The following is a 25,861-nucleotide window of genomic DNA, read 5'->3' as shown; positions in this document are numbered from 1 at the left end:
GTAAACACGCCCTGTGGTAACTATTAAGTGTGCGTCCCCAGAACAGTAAGTAAGCCTACATCCACGAATCTGTGAAGTGTACCCCTACGGTGCTGTTCTATTTAATTAGTGCAAATTTAATAAAGACTCCATAGAGTTAATTGGTGTTGTGGTGATTTCCCTATGCCTAAAGCCCCACTAATCACCCAAGTCGTGGCCAATCAACACGCCCTGAGAGGAATCGAATTGCTGTACCGGAGCTAGCAGAACCGAAGAAAAACGGTTACACCATGGAGTAGCTTAAAAGCAGGAAAAAAGACTGAAATCCATGTGTGTTAAACATGCCTACATAGACTAACTGATAGTAATCATAAGAATGAAGAGAAATTTTCCCCTAAGATATTAATAATAGCCAAATTTACAGAAACTTCACTGAATATGGAATATAAACCTAGAACCTTCTAAATCTGAAATGGGGTTTTTTTACTAATGTATGATGTGATTTTTGTACACCTGATTTATATGGAACTACAAGTATCACTGCTGTGGTGATTATACTGTCCCTTTCCTTGGATTTTGGCTTCATGCATAAGAGGGCACAAATCAATATGGGATAAGGACAAATCAGGTAAGGCACTGACTTGGGAACAAAACACAGGAAGGCAAATATGAGGGTTGTACTTAAAGTCAAGAGCAACAATTTTTTGTAAAGTAACATGCTTTATTATTGACAAACCAAATACACCACTCAATCTACAGACCTTTCTTTATTTTTCCACATAATTGCCACTTCTTCGTACACATTTCTTCCAGCATTCTGGGAGTTTGAAAATTCCCCTTCCGTAAAATTCCATTCCAGCCATCCGAAGACACTGACACACTGCTTCCTGAATTGCCTCCCTTGTCTCAAAACGTTGTCCATGCAGCTGATCCTTCACAAATCAGAAAAGATGGTAGTCGGAGGGTGGCAGATCAGGGCTATAGGAGGGGTGTGGAAGAACTTCCCACCCCATCTTTGCAATTGCTTCCAATGTGAGGCGAACGGCACGGGGGAGAGCATTGTCATGCAGGATGATGATGTTTCATCCCGGACGTTTATTGCCCAATGCACAACGGAGTTTGTGCAGCATCTGGACATAATGAGCAGCATTGATGGTTTGCCCAGGTTCCAGGAATTTGACCAGAATAAACCCCTCTGCATCCCAGAAGACTGTGCCCATCACCTTTGCAGCTGATGGCACTGTCTTTGCCTTCTTTTTTGTCGGAGAATGCAAATGGTGCCATTCCATACTCTGCCGTTTCGTTTCAGGCTTGAAATGGTGAAACCAGCTTTCATCACCTGTCAAAATACAGAGCAAAAAATCGTCTTCTTTTCAATATCTCGGCAGCAGTTTTGAGGTGATGGATTTTCGCTGACCTCTGTGGTCTTCGGTCAATNGGTCAATAACCGGGGGACCCAACGAGCACAAACTTTCCTATAGCCCAAGCTTCCAATCATCTCCTGTACTGCACTGTGCCCTATTCCAAGTTTTCAGACTATTGTGTCCACAGTCACATGCCTGTCATCTTGAATGATGTCATTCACTCTTTCCTTGTTGCGTTCAGTTGAAACTGTTCGACGACGACCGCTCCGAGGCTCATCTTCAATGCTGGTGTTCCAATCTTTAAAATATTTCACCCATCTTCGAACATTGCTCTCACCCATGCACACACTTCCATAAGCACACTGAAGTCTCTGGTGAATTTCTGCAGTAGGGATTTCCTCTTTCACAAGAAATTCGATGACAGCATGCTGGCGAAACGACATATCATTGTCGGCCATTTTGTTAGGAGTGATACTGGTCACGTGATGCAAGCTAGCGATGTCATAAGACACTCAAGGTTAACACAACAGCTGGTTCCACCTATCACCATACTCTCTTTCATCTGCTGTTCCCAGGTTGCATGCAAAAAAATGTTGTTCATGACTTTCGGTATGACCTACGTAACTTGAAAAGAAGTTCATTGGAAAACTATAATAATCAGGTCAGTAATGTTAACATGCAGTAGATTAGATAGAAATGGCTTGATTCCTGGTGAGGACATTTGGGCCCATCCAACCCCATATTTGATGTTGTATGGCTCTTTTCTTGTATGAGTATGCCAGAGATGCACAACCTGTGGGTTGCTAGACCTAAATGGTACACACCACATAAATTGATGTGGTTAAATACAGATTTTCAACATTTCCTGATTCAAATATTGACACTCTATGAAAGTATATAAATTCTCATTACAACTGCATTCAGACAACCTTAGATGCATTTTTATGGGATTGTTTCCACCTGAAGAAACTTTGGCTCATGTAACTGTACTGTGGTCATTCCTTTGTATTTTTTATTTACTCCCTTCATAAGAGTTCTACTTCTGTACCAAAACAGGCAAAAACTGTTTTGTTGAACTTTTGCCAACGTGGAAATGGACTGTTCATGGATTTGTGAGTTCTGGCTATCAGCGCTTCAAATAAAATGAACCATCACCTGCAATCGCTGTATTTTGTATATTCTTGTGTTGCTGACCAAAGGAACATAGCATGATAAAGTGCTGAGCTGTGATGTAGCAATTATTAAAGGTGTGTGTTTTATGTGGAATCTTTCAGTTTCTTTGAATACCTCATTACATTAGTCATCAATACAACCTAATTGACAGCTAGAACTGAAACAAATTATGAATGATAACAGCAGAGTTAACCATATGAAATCATGTGGACTAAACAGGCAGACAGTTGGAAACTGAAAGTGATGTTGGGTATGCGATGTGGTTTTCTTATCAGACATTTTTGGGTAGTTGAATAAACTACATAAGAAACTGCAAGTGGAATGCCAAGTTGTAAGTGAACTGTACAACAGTTTGTAATGTAAGGTGAAGTCCCTGTGCTTAACTAATTAAGCACTACATCATAAAATGACGTATATATCCACATTTTCTTGACCTCAGCACCAGTTGAAGGTGAGTGGTGGGCTTCATAACCTGGCTACTTTACTGCTGGGGAAAGAGGCCCTGGTACCCACTGGATAGGAAGCTGTCCTTCCTGGATAAAGTGGAGAATAGAAAATTCTTGACCCTACTGGAACTTGGACTCCCCTCTGTCTTCCAGCCCATAGCCACAATGGTGTATAAGCTTTCGGAATTAAATTATCATTATTTTATTCACAACTTCTCAATAGCTTTCCAAACTGCCAGAAAATACTTCAACAGTATAAGGAAAATAATGACCAATATGTCAAACATATTGAACACCTTCATCAGTTATTTACAGACAGATTTATGAACTTTGAACAAGACAGTGCATTGTTCAGAATATTCGCTAACCCTTTTGAAGCATCATAAGAAGTCAGTGAATCCACTTTACAGCTTCAATTAATCAAACTACACAGCAGTGGCGAACTTAAAGAAAGAGCTTTGCTTAAATTTTATAGTTGTCATCCTGAAGACAACTATCCAAATCTGCAGTAGAAGGCAGCTGGTTGTACATACTTCTTTGGAAGCACATGTATGAACAAGCTTTCTCAGTGATGAAGGTAAATCTACACACCAAAGTCAGCTGATAGATTTAAATCTCACATTAACATAACACAACAAGCTTCACACCTGACTTGAAATTCATTGTAACCTGAATGCAGTCTCAGTGGTCACATTAGTAAATTGTTATACTTTATTTACTTATGAGCATTTTAATTCGTTTACTTAAGTTATTTTTTTTAGTGGCTGTCTTGATGTCTTATTCCTGATAGTGGGCATTTCACTGTTAAGTTGGGGAGTTTATATCACTGCACAACATAAAGAATTTTCTACCTTAATGCTGGCTTTAACTTAAAGTTCTGCTGTTACATGAAAGCCTCTGGTTATTGAGTCATGGCAGGCAACCATTATGTCTATTCTTGAGGGAATGTCCTGCAGAAACCTTTCTGCAGGTTTTAAAATATCAATCCTCTGACTGGACTACTCATGGACAAGCCAATAACATACCATGGTGACTCTATTATTACTCTAAAGTCTCAAGAGAATAAGGTAATATTAGGCAAACATGTGAAAACTTTTACCACACTGGATTATAAACAAATGCACTAATTTCATAAAACTTCTCTTTCCTCCTAAAAATATGAATATGGCAAAAGGCATGAACCTTTGAGGTTTATATTTAATAATTTTGAGGTATGTGTGTATCAGTGTGTACTACTTAACATTTTGCATACAGATAGATCACTGAACTGTGTATTTTGACTAAAATATCTCTCAGGGTACTTGATGCCTTGAATAAGCAACCTTATGGAAGAAGAGTCCTGTATGTCCAGTGAGTTCTCCAGAATGGCGATTTGGGACCCAATTGTATGTTGAAGATGTAATCTCGTACTTTCCAGTCATGATGAAACAATCTAAACCACTATCATAACTCTACTTTTATTTATGAGGATAGAGAGTATTGAAGTTTACCTTGAATAAGAAATACTTAGCTCAGCATTGACACATTTGATACATGCAGCATACCTGAATGAGTCTTGAAGCCTGATCCAATCTGCAACTAACTACCTCCTCCCCATTGACAGAAAGAATGCGGTCATATGGTTCAAGTTTGCCACTCTTTGCTGCAGGACTTTCTGGAATTATCTCCAGGATGAAGATACCTTGCTCCATCCACCAACCACTCAAACGGACACCAAGCTGTTGGTTGGTCTGTCGCTCCAAAGTCACTGTGTGGATCTCTGTATATAATAAGGTGTACTGCTTACTATTTTATACTTTTCATTCACCAATGTGAATGTGGTATTTCAACATCCCTCATTCACCAATTAATATTTACTAGGTGGCTATTAAGCTATCAAATTCAGGTGCGGGGACTTATGGATAATCAAATAATTTCAGTAGATAGATAAGAATGTTAGTCAGATATAATTACTTTATATGAGCATTAAAACAATTTTCTTTTAATATACACAAAACAGAAAACTGAAATGAAAGTTAAAAATTACAGATGTGAATGTAGTTCTTAATGAGTTTTTCTTAAAAGTATGATACAGACTGCCTGTCTGTGCTGCTGCATTTCACCTTACTTGTTAAATAATATGCAGATTACATGATTAATTATATTTCAGGTGTATGACAGGGTGAAATTTGGTAATGATTTTAGGACATGTTTGGAAGAATATTCCATATCACCCTTAGCTGAAGGCAAAGCTCTGGTTAATATTATTGTCATATGTTCATTGTCATATATTTTTATTCTATGCAAATCAAGTTTCTGATGTAGAACTTTTCTAAGTAATCCTTTTTAATAAGAGTATTGAGAATTAGTTATTCATTAAAAATTTTGAGAAATCACAGGAAAGGCCCATGATATAAGCTATCATTTAACAGAAATTAAAAGGTGATTTAAGTAAGTAGTTGGGAAAGATAAAAGTAGAGAGTAAGATATACTTCAAAGTGGTAAGATCTCTCCTTGAGGTGGGATGGTATGGATTTGATTGATCTGGCTCAGGATAGGGACCAGTGGAGGGTTCTTGTGAACATGGTAATGAACCTTCAGGTTCCATAAAATGTTAGGAAATTCTTGAGTAGCTGCAGATTTGGCTTCTCCTCAAGAAGGGCTCAGATCCATAAGTAAGTAAGTAAGATCTCTCCCATATCACTCAGCTATGCAGTCACATACAACACTAAGTGTATAAGTTACCTTCTATATAGTGGGCTGATGAGCGGGCACTGTATGCTTCTATTCTTTCACGATACACTCCAAGACGTAAAACTGGACTCAGTTTTCTTAAGGCTTGACATGTCTGAAAATGAAAAGTTCAAATGAAGACATGATGTAAATTTCATACTAAACACAAATTAGAGCAGGCTTATTATTCCTTGAGCAGACATGCCCTGAAATTTTACTTCAATAAGCATACAAGTATGGTGTACTTTGTACACCACTTTGGGTTTACAGAGTAACTCATGAATGTATCATTAAATACAGACTTGGTGGTTATTTTGTGATTAAAAAACAGTAGATGATTTGAGGTTCTCACAGCAGTGGTTATAAAAGAGTTATATCTAATGGGATATAACACTGCATAGTGCACTGAAAGTCAACCAACACTTCAGAAAAATATGTCACCTTCATCTCCAGTGATGGTGACATGTTCCTCTGAAACATCAGCTGACTTTCAACAGACTACATGGTGCTATATCCCAGAAGATATAACTCTTCAGTTAAGAGTAGAGTTCACATACAGTTTGAAAGAATAAAAGTAATTGCCACTTGAACTTTTCTATAGTTCAATGAATATATAGGCTGAACTATTAACATAATGTTCTCTGTCACTACTACTGTACATTATTTCTGTATTGTTTGCAAGAAAATTGACTGCAGAAATTACATTCTGTAGCTGTGTTCACATGTTTCGCTCTCAAAGCTTCCACAAATATTTCTCGACAGTATTCCATGCATACTTCCTTCATCTTCAGTGGTTTCTCAGCATTTTGAAAGGATGCTCTCACTTCAATCGGGAATGACTTTATTTTGACCCCTTGAATAGAATAATTCTTCCTCGGTGACACTGATAAATGGTTAAAAAATTTTCTTCCCTATTGTTTGGGATTTTCTGCACTGGAATATTAAAGAACTTGTGCATTGATTTCCACCATGTTCATTTGTTAAAAGGACTCTGTCATTGGCCACTGCTGTGTGACACAAGCTACAAAATACACTTTAAATTTTATCAACTGTGCAAGTCTTTACTGTAGGTCCAAACTGCTAGTAGATTATCATTCCCTGAAGTTACTAGGTCATTGTGCTCATATTCAATTCCATGATTGCTTCTGGTAGTAATTCCCTATTCCTTTTGAGATTTATTGCTGTCCATAGTCTCGTTACCTTAGTCTTCTTGACATATTCTCACAATTTTATATTACATACTCTAAAAGAACAACACAAAGATATCTTCTATTATATCAATATAAGCACAAAAATCTAGCCATCCTCTTTATTTCATTCAAGTTGACCACAATATTCGATAGGTGTTACAATGTGAAAATTGTGTTGTTACAATGTGTAAAAATAAAACTAAACATCCAAAATATACAATGTTAAATTACTTACATGACCAGGCGTGTGGAATATTGAGTATACAAAAAATAACTTCCATTCCATTCGCGTTCTCTGGTGATGGTCCAGCTGCACTAACAACAATAACACCTACCTCAATTAACAGTAAAAAAGATACTAAAAGGAAGAGTGGAAGGGAAATGTCAGGCATATAGCAGTGTTGCCACATTATAATTAGTAAAAATGGTATATGCTATACATCAGTGTGCCTGCTCAAGGGTTACCCTAGACAGTCCTTGAAGAATTCTGTCTTCAGGGATGAATGCTGTGTAGTTCGGTGAAAGACAACCAACATTCCAAAGGAACATATTGCCTCCATTTTAGAGTCGAGGAGTAAGCCAAGTGCCACCACTGTGATAACCTCAAATCCAACACAGACTGTCCTTTATTGTCATAGACTGTGTTCATTCCAGAAAAATGAAGTATCTGCACAGTAAATAAATTGAAGGATTTCTCTCTTTATTTCCGTTCTTGCTTACCTTATAAAAGGACTGAATATAATATCCTTGACTAAGACAAAGTATTCATTGTTGAGTCTTTTGGATTGTAGCAATTTATTATTATGGAAGAAACTTCAGATGAAGATCCTGAAGACAGACTCTCAAAATCTGGAAGCATTTTCCCCTATTATTCGTTGTTGTTCTTTGTTTATTTAGCAATGCCCTTTATTGGAGAAAGTACGTGAGATGCTATGGAAAACCATTAAAAAAAGTCTGCTGAGATAAGGAGGCTCTCTATGCCAACCTCTCATTTAAGGTCCTCCCAAATATAAGCCACTATGCTGCACACAATATCTGGTACCAGAATAATCATAATTGAATCAAGATATGGGTTTCTGATTTCAGTGACTCTGAGGAATGCTATCCTCCAGGAAGCTATGTTGTGTAGATCACTAAGATTTTGGAGGACATTTGAGTCAGATTCTTGACCATTTTCCCACAACCGAAAATCCATAGTCAGAGAAGCATTCATTTTGAGACAATCCAGAAAGCAAAATACTTATAAAGTTTTCACACTCTGTTTTTGCCACAGGAGTCAGAACCAAAATAAAATAGCACCTGCCACCTGGTAAGAGCAGATAAGCTGAATATTTTCGATCCCTTTCACTTTCCTCACTTCTCCTCTCATTTCCACGGCAAACACCGAAAGTCGTGAGTCATGTGTTTTTTTCTTATTTCGAACACGTTCTGAGTAAAATATGTGTCGGTTAAATGTTCTTATAAATGGTATGAAATTGTTTTTTCACTAGTCTCTCTTCATTGTAACAAACTCCTAGATCAACGCAAAAAGACATATGGTATCCGACAGATCCATATGCTGGAGCTTCTTATGTTAGATCAGGAGTTATATAATCCATTATTGTATTGCGGTAAAAATCTTACAGGCCCAAAATTACCTATCAGGAAAATTGCTTGTTACTGGAAATTCACTATTTCAGACAAAATGAATGATATATAGGCTTATTTTCTGTGTGTAATGGGCCTATATACAGCTTCTAACTAACCTGATGATGTGAAGCAGTTGTCATATCGATGCCATTAATTTCTATGAGCTGATCCCCAGGCCTGAGGCGACCATCTTGAGATACCAGACCCTCTGGAAACACTTCTTGCACAACGACGCACCGCTGAAAGAAATAAACACATCAATGGTTTATCAAAAGTTCAGCGATAAAAGCAAAATATAAATTGGTTTGCTTCCGCAGTGTCGTAGTTGTTAACACTCCCACTTCGCCGGGAAATCCCAAGTTCCAATCTTGAGGCAGCAATTGACTACAGCTTTCATGAATTCGTCACTCATACGTAGCCGGTTTTTTTTTTATTTTTTATTTTTTTTTAAGTTTCGTGTGTGGGGGGGGGTGAGAGACTGAGTCCACTTGGTTAGCCCCGGATGATGGAACATTTTGTGGAATGAGAAATGGCAGAGGAAACCGAATTACTCAGAGAAAGCCTTCCCCAGTGCCACTTTGTCCATCACCCGGGACGCCACAGCAGGAAACCGGTGCTAACCACCCGAGTTATGGCACGGTCTATAAGGATAAGTAATTAAAAATTCAAGACCATGCTTTCCTGATCATGCAGTTTTGATATAAATGCGATTTTTGCTCCAAGAAGAAACTAAACTTGAATATCTACAGCGGTTGGAGGTAATGGTGAGGTGTGGCTAGTGACCGTACGAGTGTGTGTTGCACCAAGACGGCACACCAGCTCATGCTGCTGTATCGGTGAAGCAATCTCTGACGCAAAAGCGGTTACTTCTGATGGAACATCTTGTCTGTTCTTCTGTTCTGCCTCTGTGAAATTTCTTTCTGTTCCAAATTATAACGCTGAAAGTGACGTACTTTCGGTCGTTGAGAGACTGAATAGCGCACGTCGCGTGCACTAAAGGCGATGTTAGAAGACGCGGTCCAGAAATGCTTCCAACTGTGGCAGAAGAGAACAACTGCGTGTATATCTACCAATGTACATAATCCAGAGGATTATTTTATGACAGATGACATCTTTTGTAGTTTTGAGTCGTTATTTTGTTTAACAGCACAATGCCGAAACTATATCTTACGGTTTCGTGCCGTGGACTGTAAGTCTCTCAATTCTCTTCTCATTTCGTCCCTCTCAGTCCATATATTTTCCTCAGTACTCTTTTCTGGATTCATATCCATATTGTCACATGTATGAGTGACTAGAGACGGGCTTTGAATTGATGATCGGATTTATTGGGCTCTTTTTGACAGCGAGTGACTACACTTTACGATTCATTATTACACACACACACACACACACACACACAGACACACACACACTAGTGTTGACAGTCATGTCTTCACTAGCCGTTGCTCGGTATCGGCTTCCAACGGCGGACGTTCCCTTTCCTCTGGATGCCCGAGCTACCTCCGGCCTCAGCTACCAGCTTCTCACAACGACTGAACCTCAGCAGTTCTCTAATTAACTGTTTTGCTTATTACATCTCGGCACGTATTGCACTGAAAGCACCGTTCCTCTGTTGTTATTTATGGGAAGTTGCCTACTAACGGCCGTTGTCTAGTTGTCTTCATTGAGTGCATCCTGTTGTGTTTATTATACAAAAATCCTTAATAAAATTAGTCTCAACACAACAACGAGACGATCGAGGTCAATATTACCTTAGCTACATGTTTCGGCTTTTAAAGCCATCATCAGGCAAATACATAATTATTACACTCGCAAACTATTAAACAGCATTTCAGTATGATGGTACAATAGTGCTGGATACTTGACAAATATGTTACACTATAATAATACAAAGTATAAAAATAAAAGAAAAGTTATACGATTAAAAATATGGTTGAATGAATGTATTAGGGGCAGGCCTTCTCGGCCCCTGCACCTAGACCTCCAAAAATATGGTTAAAAACTATTCATGTAATATTTCATATTATGAAGTCTATTGTTGCAGTCGTATTGTCATATTCCAGCGGACATATAGCGGTGTTATTCTTGCCCTGTACACGTATGGAATGGTTAACTGCTTGGAGGCCCGTGGTATTATTTAGTATTTATTGTTTGACCGGACTGCAACTCGAGTTGCAGTCTGTCTTCTAACCAGAACGGACATTACTTAGTTACTTCTTTACTTGCTTACTTACTTACTTACTCATGGAGCTGAGCCCTTCTGGAGGAACCGCCAATTGTGCAGCTACTCAAGAATTTCCCAGCATTTTATGGAACCCCAAGGTTCATTACCGTGTTCACAAGAGCCTCCACTGGTCCCTATCCTGAGCCAGATCAATCCAATCCATACTATCCCATCCTGTCTCTCTAAGATACATTTTAATATTGTCCACCCACATACGTCTTGGTATCCCGAGTGGTCTCTTTCCTTCTGGCTTTCCAACCAATATCCTACCGGACACGTAAAATCAGGCACCGGTAAAACAATAAATACTAAATAACAATACCAGGGGCCTCCAAGCAGTTAACCATTCCATACGTGTACAGGGCAAGAATAACACCGCTATATGTCCGCTGGAATACAACAATATGACTGCAACAACAGACTTCATAATATGAAATATTACATGAACATAATATGAAATATTACATGAATAGTTTTAACCATATTTTTAATCGTATAACTTTCGTTTTTATACTGATTTTATAATTTTATTGTATTTTTATACTTTGTGTTATTATAGTGTAACATATCTGTCAAGTATCCAGCACTATTGTACCATCATATTGAAATGCATTTCAATAGTTTGTGAGTGTAATAACTATGTATTTGCCTGATGATAGCTTTAAAAGCCGAAACATGTAGCTAAGGCAATACTGACCTCAACCGTCTCTTGTTGTGTTGCCACGGATTCTAATAAGGATTTTCGTTGTCTACTTGTTTGTTTCTCGGTCGGTGCCTAGCAACAGTCTACATGCCACAATATAAAACAACAGGTAAAATTACAAGATTCATTTGTCATTTCCCCATAATCATGTAGACACCATGCACGCTGCTTAACACAAAATAGTACTTGGGTATATCCTATCATATTGTACTATGCTTTAGGTGATAGAATTGATGTTATCACGATGTTCCATTTATGGAATTATATTCCTATATCAAGATCCATAAGATGACGTGATCCTAAGATATTTATCCTGGAATTTCCATTATTTGTTCATATAATGTCAGGGACATGTAAGAGATCGTGGTACCTATATGCACCACCTGCTTTAACAACGGAAAACTGTGCATTCTACCCACAGTGTGTGTTTATGAGTTTGATGTGGTTCTCGGAGCAAACAGAGATTATTTTCACAAACATAAGTGACCGGTTGGTCTTTGCAATGGAGAAGTAGGAACTGAAACTTCAGAAATTATTCAGATGAATTTCAGGCCTCGATGAGCTAAAAAAATATCATGGACACTTACAAGAACTTAAAGACTGTTCTATTATGTTGTGTCATGTCAAATGGCCAGCGAACCATTGCAAGAATTCATGGTGAAGATCACTTTGTGTTTAATTTTTCAATTATAAATTTGCAATATTCCGCCCCCTATTATAATAGAAAGAGGGGGGGGGAGTCTAGGACAAGTGTTACTTTACACCCAACCTCCAAAAGCCGTTTGTGGCAGTTTACTGCCACCAGTAACAGTATAGTACAATGACATTACATTATCACAACCGTTGTAAGCGTGCTTGGCATTTCTCTTTATCTGACGAAACTCTGTTTTTTAAAGCAAACCACTGATGCTTTAGTCGGTTCTATTATGCTCATCCATCAGCGTAGGAAGCCTTCATGCAATTAATTATCCTCGTCATATCAGTTTCTCGTCTAAAGGAATTTAATTTTATAAGTCTTGGGAAGAAACTTTGTTAATTACATTGATACAATGATGAGCTTGCTTGTACGAAGGGAGAAAAGTAAATACACATTAAACAGTGTAACTTAAGCAAGATACACAAAACTGAACGTTAATTAACATAACTCCACTTAAATTAGGCATATTTTTAAAACCCTTTAGAGAGTTACCGCTTTACGAAACACGATTTCCAAACTATAACCGAAAGTGGAATAAAAGATTAAGTTAATGAAGTATGAAACAGAACAGGTTGATCTAGAAGTAACTCTCTAGGTTTGTATCTAGGAAGTGCTCGGTTCGAATGTCTGACGTGACGCCAGCTATCCTGACTGAGGTACTTCGTGGGTTTCCTTAGTCCTCTCCCAATTAACATTTATAAATCATCCTACCAGCCGAAGCTACACAGTCTGGATACTGACACAGCCGTTAGATAACCCCAAAAGCAAGAAACTTGAATGACTGTATAAGGGATGGGCCTTCTCGGCCCTTGCACCGCGACCTACAGTGGTCTATTTGCTTAAAAGCAAGAAACTGGGGCATGAACTAATCAGGGAACGTAAGATATGATACAAAGAATTCCGTGACGTTTATATCACTCTTTTATCAGATATAAACCAAGCAAGATATGATACGTGTTAGCGGAATGAACTTTTGGGTTTTAGAAGGAGTAAATTTTATTCGCTAACAAATTTCTTAGATCATATGAAGTTCTTTCATTGGCATTAGTGATCGAAATATGTAAAATTTAATCATAGATTTTTTTTTATTTTTAAGCGTCATTGCACATCTTAAGCCTGTTTCCGATAGGAAAAGCAGTCTTATCTGGAGATATATGTTAGGTATGAGTTAGCTTAATAGCTAACTTCCTCAAGACAAGATATATTTTAGTGAAACCTTTGTAGAAAGATCTTGCCAATGGACATCATTCCTACTCATATAATTATCAACTTTCTGGACAATATCCATCCTCCTGTTATTTGTTTAAAAACGACGTTTGGTAGACGACTCTGTCTCAGAAACGTCGTATTTAAACAAAACACAGCAAGAAAGACAATGTCCAGGAAGCGAATAATTGTATTAATATACCATCTTCACAAACTTTCACGTCTTGTAATCCCTACTGTTTGCGCTGTGCATACCTCACTTCGACGATCCAGCATTAATCATGTGAGAATATCTGACGTGGAGAAAGGCAAATATCATCAATTCAGGATCATAATATAAAGATATATGATAATAAAGCTTCCTATGGGCGCGTGTAAGAAACATGAAGGTAAAATTCCTCATATTCTAGATTTTGGTGCTAGATGGCTGTGAGCGGTCAGCTTACACGCCGTCCACTTTATATCCGGCATCTCTTGGATAGGAGGCCCGTTGGATTCCATATCTGTTCCCATAAATAAATCTATTTTAATTTTTGTAAACAAGGTTTGGAAAAGCAACTTTTTTTTTACGAAATTTACCTTTGAAATTTCCCTAAACTTGCTCAGTATTAACAACCGTAAGCTTCACAGAAAAAGTGCGAGTCGAGAACCGAATGATGACAGTCACCGTGCCGTCAATAACTAGCTGACAACGTGTTCAGAAAGTTCATTGGTAGTGTTCCTGGCCGAACTGGCTAAGCGAATTGTAGCCAGTGGTGGCCAGACGCGGCTAGGATTCAATGGCCAGGAGTTGCGACCATGAGGAGCAATGAGACAGTCGCCAGCCCGTAAGGACGTGAACACGGAAGCTGAGGAATCTCCAGTGTTAAGATTCAGTACAGGGAAAGCGACTAGTGAAAGCAGACTGAGAAGGCTTAGCGTGTGGTGTAGTGATTTGTAAAGTGTGGAGAGTGCGATAGTTCTATAATTAATTGTGAACATAATGATTCAGCTTTTAGGTCTTCACTGTACTCAGGCAAGACGAATTGTGAAATAGACTAATACGTCAGCAGGAAGATAAATAAATAAATATATAAATAAATACACATAAATTCGAATTCTCCCGAAACTTATGGTCGAAAGATGATATTGAGATGCAGACTATTAATTCATATTCTTTAGGTATAAAATACATTCTCAGCTTAAACGCTGCCTACCTTTAACTAGTCTTTTTGTTCTCCTCAGTCACTGAGAATATTCTGAAAATGGTCTCTCAGAGCATGTCACTTTCTCGTTTCTCCACATATGCCTTAATTCACAATTCTCAGTCGTTCCTATCATGCCACGCAATACAAGAGCAGTAGTTGAGAAAATGTCGGTAAATAAACATATAGAACAAATAACCCTAAACCTAAGTACGAGATCGTTTAGGCGTATAGGATACATGTACGTAAAACTGTGAACATGGCCGAAATCAGCACAAGATAAAAGGGGTGATAACCCTTACACTCCAGTCGTTGTGCATCGGGGGAAGGAACCCTGGTACCCGTTGCCTCAGATACCTGGGTGGGCCCCAGTATGTTCTGGAAGTGGTGGATGAAAGATCATTAATGTCCTTGTCGGGAAGCGAATCATGATCGTCACTGAACTATAATGATTCACAATAAACTAACCAAAAAACAAATAATTCTACAAGTAAAGTAAAGAAAAGGAATCCCTGTAACGGGCAGTGGAGGCCCGGTTGTGAGATGTCGAGGTTCCCACATTTTCTAGCCAATCGGCTCATAAATGGCGGCAAGGCTGTCAGCCCTACGTGCCGGCCGTCCTTTACCCCCAAGAATATTCCAAGAATATTCCTGGTACCCATTTCTGTTAGAGGCTGAGTCGACCACAGGACCATAGTGCGGCCGGAAGGATTAGGTAAATTAAAAAAAAATCCAATTACCTCATCGGGACTTGAACCCGCGACCTTCCGGCTTATAGTATAGTGCCTCAACCAACTATGCTACCTCAAACAAATACATAATTAAGTAAATGATACTAAGTGCAGGTCATTACTGTCACATTTTATCAATGTGGGTTTTGATCTTTCATACAAAATTCCTTCAAAACCCGACAGAAGGTTCAGGAATTAAGACACGCAATATTCAAAAGTTCTGGCCTGTTGGAAGCGTTATATTTAAGACTGCCCAGTCATTGTTCCCTGCAGCAAAGTAATGCATGATTTCGGGGACGTGAGGGGTCCCGCGGGACGGCAGCAACACCAGGGGAATACGAAATCCGCCCGCGCAAGCAATACATGACTGCGACACTTTTCAACGACGAACTTATGTCTTCCTGAATCAACATAGTTTGTATTTGGAAGGTTTCTAGATTGAGCCTGGAAGCAAATGACCTTTCGGAGTACCCACAGAGGAACACGAGGACACCGAATATCATAGTGTAACAACATTCCTACTTCGTTTTAAACAAATGGGATGCAAAATAAGCGGTTTGGATTGTACTTTGACGTTATAAAATACGCCCATGAAGGTCAATGAAAATGATTGGACCTCTTTGTATTGTTAATCATACTAGATTAGCTAATGTTTCAGTAAGTAGGGGCTGCTAGCTTCCTTTAGTGTCGCTCTTAATGACAATGTCAATTATATGGGTAATTACAAGTAATTCTAGGAAGAACCCCTACAGCAGACTCTGCTAATGACAACTTTATTGTTTGCATCCTGTGTCACCATTTGTGACACCCTGGCAGTCAACACAACAACTCTTTCAAAATAAACCAATCTAGTTGTTTACGTTGGCTTTATTTAATAACTGCTACATGTTTCGGTCCATATTTTGGGCCATCTTCAGGCAGTTTCACTAAATAAGTATCATGCTATTGAAATATCATAATGTGGATCCATATTAATGTTAAATCATTATAATACATGTAATTATTACTAAAACTGTAAAAAGATATTTTAAATTATAATAATTCTATCGTCGTTACAACGTAAAATTCTGTTATTTGTTGCGTGTTGTAGATAGTGTTTATCTTCCGGGGCCAGCTTTCATGTTTTGATATGAAAGCAAAATATCACGTGTATTACTCTCTAAGTTTTTGGATTGTGTGTGTTTTTCTTCCGTGGTGTAGGTAAATTACTTACATGTTTTTGATACTATTTGTGCATAATGTTATTATTAGATTTTTAGCTTTTTATATGTTTCTTTTTGCCTTCTTGAATGTGCAGCGGTGCTGACGGCCAGAGTATCATAAATCTCCTATTACAGACTTCCGGCCCTACAGAATTGTGGTGTGGGTGTCTATTTAAGTAACATAAACTACAATTTTCTCGTGGCTGTGAGAGAGCCTGACACCTAATGACCTAGACAACCTTACCAGGGAAGCACAGCTTGACTAGCTTGCTGGAGGTATGAGGAAAGATATAAGGTAAAAAAGGTAAAGTTGTCCCTGAGCTTAACTAACTAAGCACTACGCCATGAGGGCGTATGGGGTAGTGGATGTATAGATCCACATTTTCTTGACATTGGCACTAGCTGGAGGTGAGTGGTCAGCTTCTCGCCCGTGCCGATTTACCCTCGGTACCCATTGGATAGGAGGTTGGGTGGACCTAAGGAAAGGGGTAGCTGAGAGTAAACCGGCAACGAGTAGATATGATTGGACGGCCACAGTGAAGGCAGTACATCTGGACTGGTGACCTGATAAGAACCCTGCAAGCCAGGAAGCACAGAGGTGGCAGCTGCACTACCAGCCTAGTCCTGGGCAAGGCTCTTAACGTGGCCCACAGACACCTCTAAACAACAGGATTGCGGAACGGATCGAACGGTCCGAACATCGATGCCGGTGACGGAACTATAATCACACAGTAAAACACAAATGAGCTCATGGGCTGGCATGCTGGACCTGCGCGCAAATGGCCACACGATCGAATCTTAGCCAAGCGAATTTTGATATTAAGATTGCTGTCTTCTGGGATGTGGCACCGTGTAGTTTGGTAAATAGGTACCAAGGCTTCGGAGGAACATGCTACCTTCTTCTTCAAGTTAGAATTTGTGTTGCTTCTAATCGTAGATGTGATATATACTCGTATTACGCTTATGATGATGATGATGATGATTATTATTATTATTATTATTATTATTTAGCGTTCGTCCCTCAAAAAGACACTGTCCCTCTTCTCGGTGCGCCCTTGCTACCAACGTGGTGGGTAAAGATCTCGACATATTTGCTGACGGAGCGGTTTCTCTGAATCATATTTTACAAGCATGTACCGAACCTTTTACGGTGTTACTTGATTAGTGTTTTAATTCACTACAAATGTGTGTACCTCGGCTAACTTTAATTTTTCTTATGTAATTGGTTTTAATTTATTGACTTGTTATTAATCTTATTAATTTTATGCTATCACTCACAGGTGTCTTATCTTAGTATTTAGTTACTAACAGTATTAGCAACATTAGTAATATTTCATAAATGTATGTATATAGTTCAGTCTTCTTTAGATTTATGTTCACAGATTTATTTGTCATACTTGTATTTTGTTTTAATTATTTTCTGTATATACTCGTGCTAACTTTGTAATTGGCCACTGTGCTGTTGAGTTATTGCACGTAAATAAACATGAATTGAATTGAATTGAATTGAATTATTATTATGTCATATTTTCTAAAAGCAAGAACTGTGGAGCCACAGAAGAAGCCGTTGCTAGCGAGCGGCTCTGGAATAATATTCGTTTGTAGGCAACGATCGCGAAACAGACAACGGAACAACGTAAGTTGCTAGGCAGCAGATTCCTAATAAGCAACAATAATCGGCCATTGCTAAGGAAGGGCTTGGTAGACACGTTCCCACGGAAACAGCATACGAGAATGAACGATGTGTTTTCTACGCGTGGCGTATCGAGGAGTTATAAGGAAAACAACTGGGGCAACCAAGTCAGTTCTGTACGGGAGACTGTGAATAAAAGAGACAGTTGGAAGAGAACCACCATTCAGAGAGGACTTGAGTGCGGAAGCCGTTACCAGGGAACGGCTGAAACAGGCTTAGCAGTTGCTGTGGTGATTTGTAAATTGTGAAGATTAGCGATGGCGCTGTAACTGCTTGTAGTTCCGAGGTGTGTGTGTGTGTGTAAGTGGTCAATAAATACAATATCCAATCCAAAATCCATACTACATGGAATTATTGATATTCGTGCTGACTCCGTAACTGGCCATATTGAGCCCAGCATGTAATAAATAAAAAATTGAATCATTATTATTATTGTTGCTTTTGCGTATAGGCAGAACCACGAAACAATTACAGCTTGTCCCCATGAAATAACCGCAGAAAATCCTAATTTTGTTATGTTCCTTAGAAATCAGATCGGTAAAACTGGAGGGACATGGGCACAGCAACCAAAGGAGAGCCAGTTATAGGAAAGGAAACACCCCAAATTTTTCCTTTAGTGATCACTCTTCAAGTAACGATTAAACTCAAAGTTCCTGGATGCTGATAGACTGCACTGCTAAGATTCCCGGGCAGTTCTGAAGATTTCTCTCAGAGATTCCACCCGTTCTCTCCTTACACGTGGAAGAAGTATGGAACGCATGCAGGATTTGATTTCAATGCCCTATTAATTGGGTGAAGACATTAGTTTGGAACAGAGTTTTGACATCTCAGCTCAACATAAATTCTATTCGTAATTAAGGCAAAATGTGACTAAATAGATTAAGATATAGAATGCTAGCACGCAATAAGCAACAATGGAACAGGGTGAACTGTTCTGCAGCTCGCGATGGTTAAGGACTCTAAACAATTCCGAGAGATATTTAGAAAAGGAGAAACACGTGAGGCGGATTCCTGGAACATTAGGAGTGTTATTAACGTGAGGGGACTGAAACATCAGTATATTATACGTGCTACTGTAAGCGAATGTAGGCTACAGCACTATGATACAGAATGAATAATAAAATAGAGCTTTATACTACTCAATGGGAGCCTTTGTGAGTCCTCTGCCGTGGCCACGAACACAGTGTGGGAACATCTCTGAGCAGTGGAGGATTAGGAACCTAAGACCACACAAGAACACTGTGTTGCATCCTCGAGCCAGGCTCCTTTAATGTGAAGGTTTGAGATACTCGTATGCAAATCCCTCCCCCTAGTCTTACTATCAGGCCAACGTCTAGCTAACGTTGCCATTACGTAACTTGATATGAATGGCAGGCTGTATTTAAAATTGCTACGGAAATGACAAAGTTATACAGAAGGAGCTTAGTGGTTGTGCACCTACAGTGAGTTTAGATATAGGAAATCCTACGTGAATTTCCTTGGATTTATTACAAACAATGGTGCACTTGTTGTCATCTAACAAGCTTAATATAAGCAATGAAAATGCTGTTTAATGTAAAAGGAAACATTTCAGGCTTAAAGAATTTAGTTTCTATTTATTCAGAAACTCTGGGAAGGAAAAGGAGACAGTAGCTTCGAAAGTATTTTTAAAAGGAAGAAAACAGTTGCAGTGCATCAGGCGACCGAAGCTAATACAAAGTTTCGGAACGTCGAAAGGAGAGTACAAATAATATGTTCATATTTTTAAGCAAGCGTTTTGCTCTAGCCGTTATGGCATGCGGTACAGCAGGGAACGGACTGGTTTATTGAATGATGAATGGGTTTCAAATCCCTTCAACTGTAACGGTCATTAACGGCTATGGACTACTAAATAAATTAAACCAAAACTTGGAATATCTTTGCGTACAACTTGCTAATGACACTTGCCCCAACCAGATGCGTTTGTTATACGGCCATTTCAGTCGGCAGAGAAGACTGAAATACACGCGAAGGGAAGCTCGTTATTAAGGCACGCAGAAAGCATTGTCTTCTTCGCTTACGCATAGAGTGAAAAATGAAGTTTGAAGCTGAAGGAAAGATCTTAATGCTCTGACTTTCTGCTGGAAGCTTAAAGTAGCACCAACATACCTTTTACGTACTTGGTTCCAGTTGGTATTCTGTGTACGTAACTGCATGCAGCAGAATCATTCAGGTCCACGGGGAATTCCCCACGTCTCTGGAACTTGAAGGCTCAATGCCGTGTACACAAAAGCCCTTCATTATAACTTATCATGAGCTAGAAAAATCCAATCCATGCCCTTACACCCCGTTACTTTAAGGGTTTTTCTAATTCGGTCCTTCTGTACCTAGGTCTCCCAAGAATTCTCTTCCTCTGAGATTTCCCGACTAAAATTTTGTATGAATTCCTGTCTTCTCCATGCATATCCGTTTAATTGGTGTTTTTGGTTTTTACCCAGTTACAATTTCTAAACCTGATTAATTAGTTTGAGCTCATTTCCCATTCGAATATATAGTAACATGCAGACCCGTTGCTGAATAATGACTCCATAAATAATGTCCGTTTCTAGGCAACAACCACGGAATAAGCAAATATACGGCAGCCGTTACAAACATGTCCCCATGGAAACACATGAACAGCGTCAGAGAAACAGTATTTACTGTGCGGTCCGTGCCGAGATGTTATAACCAGGACAGTTAGTTAAGAGTCGACAGTTGGAGAAACGAGTCAGTTTTGGAATATTCGCCAGCTGGTAAGGACATAAGCTGAGGACACTGTTAGGATCCGTTGCCAGGAAACGGTTAATGAAAACAAACTGAGAAGAAGAGTGCATGAATTACCGACAGCGTTATACTTACTTGTGGTTATCATATGGAAGTGGTCAATAAATTCAATCACCAATTCAAACTCCCGTCTATAGCCACTCATACACCTGACAACATATTTTTGTGCCCAGAAAACCGAAAAATTATCGGCCGTGGGGATTCGTTGCGCTAACCACGCGACACCCTCTATCCGCTAAAGTTGGCACTAACTTCGTCGACAAGAGGCGGTCGCTCGGTCGGGATAGTTCGCTTGCGGACTAAAGCCACAGAGTTTTATTTTTGTTTTTGGTACACAACTGGACCCAAATCTTATATGTCGAATCAAAAATGTAATAAATTTAAATTTCGGATTATATCCATGATCATGTCAAAAGTTACTGCATTAAAACTCACTCTCTGAGAAGACTCAAAACAAGACCAGAAGACTTAGTTTCTAAATTTGCCAGTCGAAATACCGTAACATGAAGCAGACAGAAAGCTGCACTTTGATTCATTATAACTCCTTCATCAGAACCTTGTTAGTGTCTATCGGTCTAACTGCCACTCTCCTGAAATACAAACAGAAATATTGCAGAAATGAACTGGCCACCAGTCGTAAAACTCGGTATGAATCTCATGCAGATTAACATCTCATAATCTTAGTACTTCAACTGTACCAACTTAACCGTCGTACGAATTTGTGAGGTGGGAGCGACATGAAGGCCACTGAACGTATGCTTTGACGTTCCTCATGGCGAAAAATCATTGGCAATTATTTATCTTTATTAGGCCGCGCCACAGCTCAAGCGGTTAATCGCTGGCTTCCCATCGCGGTGGCCCGGGTTCGATCCCGGGTCTGGTCAAGTGGGATTTGTGGTGGACAAAGTGGCGCTGGGGCAGGTTTTCTCTGAGTACTTCGGTTTCCCCTGCCAATCTTCATTCCACCAATTGCTCCACAATCACCCTCAGCCAGAAGTGGCCGCAGTACAAGGGACTTAGTCCCACCCCACTAGCAATAAAAAAATCTTTATTAACTCTTTTTTTTTCCAGTAATGTAAAATAAAATTACAGCTATGTGAACCATTTTCATGTAAGAATGATAACTGAAGAATTATTGCACACTGATTCTTTGAATGTTTTCTGATACGTAAGCAATAGTTGTCATTTGGAGCATTTTGATTGAGGTTAGCTCTTTCTAATGGACCCATGAGAGTAGGTGTCTCCTCCATCACCTGAGGATGTAAACAGATCCGGTTTCCGAAACGTCGTCTTTTCTAGTTTTAGAATATCGGACGATGGACAGAGTCCGAAAAGCCAGTAATTCTGAGTGCTATTCACCATCGTCAGAAGCCTTTAGAATACAGCTTAAGGAGTTGCGGCAGGTTTGCTCTTATCTAATTACAAACGCTATATAATAATCTGTTTGTGGTTCTGAACTCAGTAGATTCTCATTTATCTTACCACTTCTTAACTTAAAACGAACAGAATTACACAAATCGACTTAATCTGATACAGTCCTGCTTGAATGTTGCTACAAGGCGCTAATCGCATGGCACCAGTATCGCTGACTCCCACGCGACCGTATCACATCCGAATGTACATTTGCTGCAGACTCTCGTTTTAACAACTTCCCTCCAAAGCTAGGACAAATTATTTTCAGAGGTTCACAGAACGAACCTCTTCAGGCCTCTACACGTCTGCCAGCCATTTTTTATTTAGTAGGTCTATACAAGTTATTCTATGAAATGGGCTGACACAGCACACGGTTCATCTGTTCATATCATCTTTCGCTCTAAATTCCTCTTTCAATCGGACCCAATCCAACTGTTTGATACAGAGTAGGTCATCTGGGCTAACAAAATGTCATATTAAAATTCCATTCGATTTCTATTATATTCATTCAAGTGGATTTAATTTATATTTCATAGCACAGAGAAGTCTCCTGGGAACTGAAATTTCCATCTATAAATGGATAGGCTGTTGATATAATGACTTGTGTTCGAATCCCAGCAGGGGCGTAGAGTTTTTTTTTTCTCTTCATCATTAGGTTCAAAAAATGGGATTCATACGTTTACTCAATAGGTACCTTCTTTTTTCAGGGGATAAAACTATTGTAGTTTAAAGCCAATTACTTGGTTTTTCAATGCTCAAAATTTAATCTACAACCTCCGATGCACTTCTATGCCAAGACGTTGAGGCACACGGGAAAATTAAAACTTCAAACAAGCTATTACCCTTTAAGTAGACACTTGTCGTAAACAATAGGCAGGCTCAGAGGAATAATTAAATTATTAAGCAGAGCATGTAGAAGATAGGACCAAAAACATGCCACTGTGTTGCTTTACTTTAGTTAGTATTATGATATGCCATATATCTCTCACATTTTCTGTGGTTGTACAAAGAAAAGAAACATTTCAGACAGGACTAAATCAGCTATGAAGGATCAGTGGAAGAAAACAGGAGAAAAAATAATATAATTATAATTCTTGAAAAGAATGAAAAACAATTGAGACACAATTGAAAATAGATTTTGTCGTTGTCTTTGCAAGAATCACATAGCCTAAAATGATATACGATGACGTAATTTTGTTTGTAATAATTTTGTTCTCTAGTTTCCTATTGCGTTTTCCGCCTAAGCCAGTGCTTCGATAATAATCACACAAAAAATGAGAGGGAACAAAAAATTCATAGCGTCGATTGGAAAAGTATTTCATTCTTTCTGAGGACGCCCATTCTACTAATAAGTGACGGAATGTTGAAGCTATGTTTACGATTGAAAATGAAATGAGAGCCTACACTAAATTAAAAAAAAAACTCGTTATCTGCTGATAATCTTGAAATGTTTGAAGTCTCGTACCGGAATTAATATCTTTGAAGTTGTTTTATTAGCAACAAATTGCTTAATCCAGCGTTGCTTTAATAATCATGCCACAGCTGAAACATCTGCATTAATTCTACCCAGTAAATCCATTCCGGATTACAGCACCAAATACACGTCTAATTTTCCGTACGAAAAAACAGCCTTCAACAGATTCCCCCACAACTGTACCTACAGATGGTACACTACGCACCTTATTCTATCCAATTTAGAATTAAATGCGATTCAGTGGTTAGCAAGCCTACTGCATATTCGGACGGTTCTGGCTTCGAATCTTGGCTCATTGATCAGTAATCTTGACTGAATCTCTTGTGTATACCTTGGTTCATCCAGCAAAATCTAGGAGTGACGTATTAAAATAAGGCAAAAACCTCCTACTAAACGCATCCATCCTAGTTAAGTCATGCATACAATCACCGAATGTTTCGGTCGAGTGTGAGGCACTTGCGCTTTGTGTTCGGGAGAACTGGGTTCAAGTCTCGGTCTGGAGATCGGCTACCCTAAGTAAGCTTTCACAGTTTTTATCAGCCCCTTCGGGAAAGAGCCGGAACGGTACGAAATTAGGTCACGACAGTTTCCCCCCCCCCAAATCTGTTTCGACTCATTATTCACTTATAGTCCCAGCATGCCACAATATATGGGGATGGACAAAATTATGGAAACACTACAGATGATGTACAGGTTTCTTTATTAATGTGGCGTTGGACCATTTCGCATTCAATGTAGCCGGAACCCTTCTTGGAATGGACTCGTACCGGTGTTGAACAGTGTCTAACAGAATTTTATACCATTATTCCTGAAGAGCATTTTCAAGTTGCTTTAGAGATGTCGACGGTGGAGATCGGTTCCTCACTCTAGTCTCCAAAGCTGGCCAGAGTGGTTCAGTTATGTTCAGGTCTGGTGAAGGGAAGATGTTGAAGTTCACTTTCTTGCTCTTCAGAACCATGACTGAACAACTCCAGCTGTTTGAATGGGGGCACTGTCGTCTTGGAAAACTGCATCGTTGTTCGAAAAGAACATTTGGATAATGGGAGCAAATGAATACTGTACCACGATATTGTTGCCCAAACCATCACTGCCCCTGTGTTTTACTGTTGGAACAAGGTATTTCGGATTGTAGACTTCCTTGGGTGTTCTCCAAACATAAACTCTTCCTAAGGTAGAGTACGGCGTGAAGAACGACTCATCTGACCATATAAAGCATTTCCAGTTGTTTGATAACCAGGCTTCATGGTCGTGACACCATCATTTACGCATCTTTCAGTAATCAGAGGTTTAAGAATTGCAGCCTTACCATTGATGTTGGATTTGTGAAGCTTACGTTGGACAATTTTTGTGGAAACGGTCTACTAATGAATATTCCGCTCTGCTGTCATCTATTTTGTAGTAGTTCGGTGATTTTTCTAACAAACCTGCTCAGCGTAAGATGATCTATTTCTGTCAAAGTTCATTTTTGCCCACTGTTCCTCTTCGCTGATGCTGTCTTCCCATGATTTGTGTATGCCGCTGACGTAAAACTCAGAAACTGTCGCTCTCGAGACACCTAATAATTTGGCAGTTTTTGTCACAGATGCTCCAGGAAAACACGCACCAACGATCTGTCCTCTTTCAAAATCGGGCAAGTATCCAATTTTCCGATTTTGTCATATGGAATATCACTCAACACAATCAATGCACGGGATGAGCATTATGCATTTTGGTGTGAAAATAGAGTTCCGATTTCCTTCATGATGGGCAGTAGGGTCTCTTGGCGGTTTCGTTTTTATTTACAAAATTCGGGATTTTTCACTCATAAAACTGACGTTTGTTCTTCTGATTTCCATGCGTTGCTACTACCAAATTTCCTTCCTTCGCGTGCAGACAGTTACTTAACTTTTGGATAATAAGTGCTCTACTGACTTTCTTGTTGCGCACAAACACGTGGTGCGGACGTCTCTAGTTTGCCCATTATTTGAGGTTCTCTGAGGTGCGTAATCTGTTTAGATTTCTGGATTTACGAGAGCTACAGGTGGCCGTGCTTTGCTCCTCGATGCCAAATGAAGGCCTGG

The 25,861-nt window shown here is 39.2% G+C and overlaps 1 protein-coding gene across 5 annotated transcripts in view; it reads right to left on the bottom strand.

Moving 5' to 3' along the window:
* LOC111865374 (ligand of Numb protein X 2) overlaps positions 1 to 25,861 on the bottom strand; it is a 597,517-nt gene that overhangs the window by 15,317 nt on the left and 556,339 nt on the right. For all 5 annotated transcript variants that reach the window (XM_023853347.2, XM_023853345.2, XM_023853346.2 and 2 more), the window contains 3 exons: positions 8,610 to 8,732; positions 5,687 to 5,789; positions 4,507 to 4,721 (listed from right to left, as the gene is read on the bottom strand). In XM_023853347.2, the coding sequence (XP_023709115.1) occupies positions 4,507 to 4,721; positions 5,687 to 5,789; positions 8,610 to 8,732 (441 nt within the window). The remainder of the gene's footprint in view (positions 1 to 4,506; positions 4,722 to 5,686; positions 5,790 to 8,609; positions 8,733 to 25,861) is intronic.

This window comes from Cryptotermes secundus, unplaced genomic scaffold (genome assembly GCF_002891405.2).
Source record: "Cryptotermes secundus unplaced genomic scaffold, Csec_1.0 scaffold164, whole genome shotgun sequence".
Taxonomy (NCBI): Eukaryota; Metazoa; Arthropoda; class Insecta; order Blattodea; family Kalotermitidae; genus Cryptotermes; species Cryptotermes secundus.
The sequence above is the reverse complement of the archived record's forward strand: the minus strand, read 5'-3'. Positions and strand labels throughout refer to the sequence as shown.